Source organism: Dipodomys ordii, unplaced genomic scaffold, assembly GCF_000151885.1.
Source record: "Dipodomys ordii isolate 6190 unplaced genomic scaffold, Dord_2.0 Scaffold102, whole genome shotgun sequence".
In the NCBI taxonomy this organism is placed as follows: Eukaryota; Metazoa; Chordata; class Mammalia; order Rodentia; family Heteromyidae; genus Dipodomys; species Dipodomys ordii.
Genome location: NW_012267318.1, coordinates 3,041,924 through 3,049,916, shown reverse-complemented (window position 1 = coordinate 3,049,916; position 7,993 = coordinate 3,041,924). Strand labels below are relative to the sequence as shown.

The following is a 7,993-nucleotide window of genomic DNA, read 5'->3' as shown; positions in this document are numbered from 1 at the left end:
AAGAAGAAGAAGAAGAAGAAGAAGAAGAAGAAGAAGAAGAAGAAGAAGAAGAAGAAGAAGAAGAAGAAGAAGAAGAAGAAGGAGAAGGAGAAGGAGAAGAAGGAGAAGAAATAGCAACAGCAGTAACAGCAGCAGCAGCAGCAAAAGCTGGATGCCATTGGCTCATGCCTGTAATCCTAGCTACTCAGGAGGCTGAGATCTGAGGATCATGGTTCAAAGCCTGCCTGGGCAGAAAAGGCCATGAGACTCTTATCTCCAATAAACCACCAGAAAACCTGACGTGGTGGTATGGCTCAAGTGATAGAGTGCTGGCCTTGAGCTAAAGAGCTCAGGGACAGTGCCTAGGCCCAGAGTTCAAGCCCTATGATTAACAAAACAAAAAACAAAAACAAAAAAAAAAGAAGCAAAATGAGGAGGAGGAGGAGAAGGAAGACAGGAGGAGGAGGACAGGAGGAGGAGGAGGAGGATAGGAGGGTAGAACACCCACTGGGGATGGCCTGCAGGAAAGGAGCTGCTGCACGGCTCTTTCATGAGCTTTTGCATCAACTGCAGGCTTTGCAAATAGAAATAAATTATCTTTAAAAGTAAGTGTGCAGCAAATTCACTCTCCAGTCTCCAGGCCTTTGGTGTTGGTGCTTTGGCCACAGGAGCAGCGCACTCAGCTCTGGTTGGCAGGACTGCCCTCCTCGCCCCCTCTCTGCCCACTCTCGGCTGTGGGGGAGGGCATTCACAGGGCTTAAGCATGCTGCTCTGCTGCTCTTCAAAGCCTTGGGCAGAGCCCTGTCCACAGCCCTCCCCGCCCCCCCCCCAGCACTGCCCGGGGGCCCAGCTCAGCCTCTGCTGGCAGCTCAGCCCCTCAGCCCAACTCCTCAGAGCACTATATCTTCAGAGCTCCTGGCTGGCCAGCTGCAGGTGGCCTGGGCCCTGGCTATCCAGAGAATTCTGTGCAGAGGGAAATGGAGAGGGGACTGACTCTCTCTCTCTCTCTCTCTTTCTCTTTCTCTCTTTCCCTCCCTCTCTCCCCCCCTCCCTTCCCCCTCAGCCAAGGGGGTGTGCCTGCAGCAGGGGGTTTCTTTGATCCGCATTCTCCAGCTCCTCCATCTAGCCCTGGGCATTCACCCTTAAAGATATGGCTCTCTAAGCCAGAGAGGATTTCCCTCACTATGGGTGGGCGAGGGGCTTGGTGCTCTCTCACACCCTCCGAGGGAGAGTGCCCACTCCCTTTCCTTAGCCTCCCTCCTTCATGTGAAAGTGTGCATGCAGAGGGACAGCCCCCCTCCCCTTCCCCCCTCCTCTCCTTTTTCCCCTCCCCTACCCCTCTTCCTTCCCACCCTTCCTGGCCTTTCAGGACCTGGGCTTCCAAACCTACCTCATGGCCAGTGCAAAACCAAGTCCAATTAGTCCTGTGTGGAAGGGTCTTCAAGCTCCCCTGGGCCAAACAACCAGTTCAGACACACGCAAATGCATGAACGCACTCATGCAGAACACATAGCACGCACAGGTGCACACACACATGTGGGCAAGCACACAGATGGTCTTTAAAAATTCACATGAGTTTTTTATATAAAATCTGAGAGTACAACGCAACACATGCACACACACCATACACACAAGTGTGCCCATCTGACACACAAGAAAACAGGCAGCATATAGTTTCATACATATGCACATAGCAGCACATGTGTGCACGAGGACACACAAAGCCCTGAGTGCAGGTACTCACAAACATTTGTGTGCATGCAAAATAACACACACATGCACATGGTAGAATACAGAAGTGCATAGACACTCACACCAGCACATACACACAAGCATGCATGCTCACAGAACAACACACATGAGCAATCCAGGCACACACAGAGTATGCATGCCCAAGAGTACACATACAGGCACACAAACATGTGTACACACACGAGCACACCCATGTGCACATATACCATGCACCAATGTGCATGCTCTGCCTTGACGTCCTTATTTACAAACGTAGCTTTCCAGGGAGACAGCCTCTCTCCATCTCTTTTAAAACCCACATGCAGACCCCAACAAACCCTCCGCCAGGTGATAGCCATTGATTAAAAAGAAATTAGGTTGAATTATTTTGGGAGACATCATGTCCATCTCCAGTGAAAACCAGTATCTACTGATTTCAGAAAAGACAAATCAGGAGCGGCTAGGGAACACAGTGCTGCTCGTGGAAATTTGATGAGAGTGTCAGGCTTTGACCTCCCCTCCCTCCCTGCCTCCCTCCCTGCCTCCCTCCCTGCCTCCCTCCCTACCTCCCTCCCTCCCTCCCTACCTTCCTTCCTTCCTCCTCTCTCTTAGGTTCTATATGCTGTTTTCACATGTATTTTGCAGTGTTTTACAAAAGTATTCACCCTCTTTCCCTTCCCTACTCCATTTTTTTATGTATTCAACACCTAATTTGCATGAAACTTTGTTGTTTTCTGCTGATTTGCAGATCCCTTTTGTCTTGCCAGCGGCCCAGTGCTTGCTTAAGTGATTGAGTCCTGTGGCACAAGTGAATCAGCACAAAAATGATGAAGTCTATTTTCATGCTCACTCTTAAAATTGGTTATACACATAGCACCTCAAAAATCACTGTTTTCCAAAGCCAGTAGAAAAGATCTGTTCTGAGTTCATTTTGGGTGGCAAGAGAAGGGACCTCATTTCAAATAAATGCTTCACTTGCAGGTAGCCTGGGTCTTGGAAATCATGCTCCAGGCTCTGTTCTTCATCCCAGTCCATAGTTAGGTACTTCAAGGCACTGGAGTTTTAGGTCACACAAACAATCTGTCAAATCCATTGGCCTGTTGCTCTACACCAAACAGAACCCTAGTGGTAGTGATTTTGAATTCTGTCATTCATCTGGTTTTGTGGGAAGTGATGTAGTACCTCGTACCACAGCTATTTCACCAGGCAAGAGCAACCTTCTGGGGGTATTTCACTGGGCTTCCTCACAATACAGAGACATCTTTGTCTCTTCTGTAAAGATGTTGCCTGCGAAGAGAAGAAGGCAGATCTCTTCTCCTCTGTCTCTGCATTACAAGGAATGCACTATTCTGAGCATCCCCTTCTAGTATTCAAGGCCCCAGCCTACCTCTAAAGCCTTCTGAGAACTTAAATTGTTCCAAAGCCTGCTGAGAACTTAAACTGATGCTTAAAGAACATAGGTTGTATGGGTCACACATTATATGTCTTTTTTTTTTTTTTTTACAGATATCAGCCAGAGCAGCCTAATCCAGTATACCAGATGGCCAAAACTACAGATGAACTTGATCAGATAGACCAGAATGAGCTGGTGAGCACCAGTGACTCCCAGACAGGCTTTTTACCAGAAGTGGAAAGGTTTTCTCTGAAAGCTATATTCTTCCCCAAAAACAAGGAGCCTTCCAAATTCTCTGGACTAGTCGTGAACATTTCAGCCAGTCTCATGGGTAAGAGTTTGCCTCTTCCCAGTAAGGGATTGAGGGTCTTGCTTGTTGGTATTGTGTGGCTTTTGATCAAGGGATGAAGCAGGGGGAAAGTTGCCATAGACAAATACGGCTGGCTCTCTCTCTCTCTTTCTTTCTTTTATTTTCTTTCCTTTCTTCCGCTCTCTCTCTCTTCTTGTTCTTTTTCTCCCTTTCTTTCTTTGTGTGCTGGTACTAGGGCTTGAACTCGGAGCGTGGGTGCTGTCCTTTAGCTTTTTTCACTTATGGCTGGCGCTCTATCATGTGAACCATAGCTCCACTTCTGGCTTTGTGGTGATTAATTGAAGAGAAAAGTCTCACAGACTGTAGTGCTTGGGCTAGCTTTGGACTGTGATCTTCAGAGCTTAATCTCCCGTAGTTAGAATGACAGACATGAGCTACCATTACCCAGGTGTCTATCCTATTATATATGATGCAGAGTATAGCCTCCCTCCGGACAGGATTTGGTGAGAACTTGAGAAGTGGTTGTGTTTACATTCCGCTCTCTCTGTGTCCCCGTCAGCCATTCTTATTGTCATCTTATGCATTGTGACTGTACTTGGGAGAGAGGCACTGGCCAGTGGCAAACTGTGGGCCATCTTAGTGGTCACAGGATTCATCCTCCTCTGCATCATAGTCACCGGTGTCATCTGGAGGCAGCCTGAAAGCAAGACCAAGCTCTCATTTAAGGTGAGCCGTTCTGCCCAACAGCTCCTGGTGGACCCTTCTAGAGGGTCCTCAGCATGCTCTTCCTCCTGCCCTCTGTGGACTCAGCCAGAATCAGGTGCTGGCAGCCAGCATGGAGGGTGAGTGAGGGGGAAACGGGGCGGGGCCTGGAAGAGGGCCCTGCCAAGTGAGAGCCCTTCCCCCTGGCTCTCAGGTGGGGGGATACACCTCATTTAGTGGGCAGTATCCGTCTAGACACCTCTCGTGTCATATCTATGCTTGGAAACGAGGAAGACACGTGGTCAGGTTATACCCATGAGTGCAATGGTCCATTCTTAAATATAAAGTAGTAATAAATGCCTCTTCCTAGCCCTTTCTTTGGCATGAGAAGAAAAAAGAGGAAAATTCAAATGAATATTAGTAGCTTGAAGCAAAAGTCCTATGTGTTAGGATTGACCCTAGAGCTTGAGTGAGGATGAGGATGGGGATGTGTGTTGACTTTGTCACTTCTTGTCAGACCTGATGTCACCTATATCTCTGCAGGTGCCCTTCCTGCCTGTGCTCCCCATTCTCAGCATCTTCATAAATGTCTATCTCATGATGCAGCTGGACCAACGCACATGGATCCAATTTGCAGTGTGGATGCTCATAGGTATGTTGGTGTGTGTGTGTGTGTGTGTGTGTGTGTGTGTGTACGTGCGCGCACGTGCTGGCAATAGGGCTTAAACTCAAAGTCTAGGCCACTGTCTGTTAGCTTTCTCACTCAGGGCTGGTTCTCTGCCATGTGAGCCTCATCTCTACTTCTGACACTGGCACCTGGCAGGAGAGTTGCCACCACAATTAGCTTCTTGCTCTCTAAACCTATGAAGGCTACTTACTTATTGTTCAAAGTCTTAGCGCCTTCTTCACAACAGATTGTATGACACAAAGAAGAAACACACGTTATGGTGGTTGCAGTGGTACAGATTCCCTGATAGGCTGTGAGTCTGTCCCCCCACTTTTCGCTGAATAGGTCATTGCTCACATTAGTCATCTCCCCAGATAGGAGCTTGAGTCCAGCTACAAAGGTCCCCGTTACTCCCGATGGGAAAGTCTACCAGTGCCTGCCATTGAGCCCCACACCGGTTTCCTCTGCTGACTGACTACTGTGTCTTCTCCTTAGAACACTGGCAGCTCCCCTCTTTCTAATATGACAAACTTATGGTCCTCCCATCAGCCTGCGCAGGACAGCCATACCTGCTGTTCATACCTCTGCTCTGCTTTTGATTACAGGCTTCACCATCTACTTTGGCTATGGGTTTTGGCACAGCGAGGAAGCAACCCTGGCTGCTGATCAAGCAAAGACTCCTGACAACAACTTGAACGAGTGCAAGTGATGTATAGCCCTGCCTGCCCACGAGAGGTCACAGGAGCTGCAGGATTGGCTGCAGAGGACTAGGAAGCATCTCACACTCTACTTACGTGGCAGGAACTACTCGTATCCCCAAATGTTGCCAAAGGTGCAATTAATTGAACTGCAGCCTCCACCATAGCTTACGTGGCCTGGCCAGACTTGGCCCCGCAGCCAGCTCATGAGGCTCAGGTCGCCTCTGGACAGCTTCCTGGCCAACTTGGCTATGCCTGGCCTCTGTCTCCTCATTCCCTCTGAACACAATGCAGCCCACCTTGGCCAGCTGGGTGCCTTGTTGCTGCAGCCCCAGGCAGATGGAGACCATTCCTTTCTCCCTGAGAAACAAGACTCCCTCCTTGCTGCCTTCCTGTTGCAAATCTGCACACTCCAGACCCTCACACAGCTCCTCCCCCAGTGGTGACAGTCCACAGATTCAAGATGAATACCAACAAGCAGCATATCCTAGCCTGGTCCACCCCAGAGCCATGGCACCACAGTTCACCTGAAGAAGAGGGACAGGCCGTTTTGCCACTCCTGCTCTCTGAGCTGCTTTCTAATGGGATTATCAGGACTAAGCCTCTCTCCCACACCCCCTCTGAGTGTGACTTTGCTCTCACATGCCTTGAAATGGGCACTGGCCCGTGCAAAGCAGGATCAAGGGCCAGTGTTTCATCCCAGGCCCCTCGTGGGAGTGCAGCATGAAGTTGGGGCAGGGCTGGCTCTGCTGGCATTTGTGTGCACATAAACCAAGGGACAGTCTCCAGGCCTCAAACCGTTCCTGCTGCTTCTGCCCTGTGTCCCTTTGGGCTCTGTGTGTCCTGAGTAACTGGAACATGAGACTTATTTGTGTTAGACAACCTCACGCTGGCAGAGTTCAGAACTCTGTTTCTGTGAGCCTTTACCATTCACTGTCTTACCCCTGATTCTCGTGCGTCAGTCTCTTGGGTCTTACAAGGTTCCCAAGACAGGTGCAAGCACAGTCTGGGGCTACGATGATGCTAAGTGGACAGTGTCTCCTTTGAAATGAAATTGAACCCTCCTGTTAGCTGCTATGAATCACTCCACCAGATTAACTTTGGGACTTATTATCAGCTTGGAAAATGGCCAAATAATTTCTGACCTCATACCACGAGCTTGTGATTCAGGGTGTGTGGTCTGCACAAGAGATGTCCTGTAGTCCTCTTGCTGTCGCTTAGTCTTAAATCAGCCAAGGCAAGATGCTAACCATGGCCTGGGCCTCATTCCTCCATTAGTCCTAGAGCCCAGGGTGTCCCTCTAGGACTTCCTGTGTCCTACACTCTTCCTGGACCACCAGGGAGAGTGTAGGACTGCATTTTGGGGATGGGCCTATGGCCAGCACCAAGACAGGACAAGAGTGCCGATGGACCTCACTAACATTTAAAATGTCAGTTTGGCCAGCAGGTTCCAAGATGAGTGTGTAGGCAGTTAGTTGTTTAGACAGCTCTAGTACGCAAATGATGCTTTTGAAACCTACTCCCCCATTTCTTCCCCAACTAGATCAAAGCCTGATAAACTGATGACAATTTGTCTGCTCTCCCCCCAGCCTCCCCAAGCTCCAGGAGCACCTTGAACAGCAATGTAAGAATTAGTGAACTTGGGAGCTAGGGTGTGACTCAGTTGTAGAGCATTTGCCTAGCATGGGTTTCAAACCCAGCACCACCAAAAAAGAAAAAAAAATGAACCATATGAAAGGCTGGTTTAGGTTAACCAGTGGCCAAGGACAAGGCAGTCATGCCAGACCCTAAGCACCTCTGGGTGCTCTTTATTCTAAAGATCCCAGAGGATATTCCAGAGGGAGTAGCATCTGATCCCCCCCAAAAAAAAACAAACAAAAAACGTGGGTTTCCAAAGAAAGGTATTTAAATGTATGTAGATTGGTGCTGTAAACTATTTTGATGAATACTAACTTATTTTGTTTGGGGTTTTGGTTGTCTGTTGTCTTCTTGGAACCTATTCTCCGTTTGCTAGATTTCTTTTCACTAATTTTAACTTAGGAGAAGAGAACTTGAGGGGGATTGAGGTGGGGGATTTTTTTTTAACTTTCTCTCCCTTTTTTTTCTGGCTGAAATTATCCTATTCAAGATGACACGGAACCATCTGTTTACAGTTGATATTTCAGCTCACAGTCTGCATCAGTCTGCGAGAGGACAGGTGGGTTGGAACTCGACCCTGCACATCAAGGATCGTTGACAACTGAAATCAGGCCTAGGCAGCCTGCTTGCGGGGGGGGTGGGGGGGGGGGGGGGGAGGGCAAAGGAGGAGGGTGTGCACCTTGGATGAATTTCCTAATCAGTCTGCATCAGTCTGCGAGAGGACAGGTGGGTTGGAACTCGACCCTGCACATCAAGGATCGTTGACAACTGAAATCAGGCCTAGGCAGCCTGCTTGCGGGGGGGGGGGGGGGGGGGGGGGGGAGGGCAAAGGAGGAGGGTGTGCACCTTGGATGAATTTCCTAATCAGGAAAGGA

General features: G+C 49.1%; 1 protein-coding gene across 1 annotated transcript in view; it reads left to right on the top strand.

Annotated features, from left to right (window-relative positions):
- Slc7a1 (solute carrier family 7 (cationic amino acid transporter, y+ system), member 1) overlaps positions 1–7,742 on the top strand; it is a 68,899-nt gene extending 61,157 nt beyond the window's left edge. The window contains exons 9-12 of the mRNA XM_013027264.1: positions 3,217–3,434; positions 3,973–4,139; positions 4,659–4,767; positions 5,388–7,742. Of these exons, the coding sequence (XP_012882718.1) occupies positions 3,217–3,434; positions 3,973–4,139; positions 4,659–4,767; positions 5,388–5,491 (598 nt within the window). The 3' untranslated portion in view covers positions 5,492–7,742. The remainder of the gene's footprint in view (positions 1–3,216; positions 3,435–3,972; positions 4,140–4,658; positions 4,768–5,387) is intronic.
- Positions 7,743–7,993: the final 251 nt, after the last annotated feature.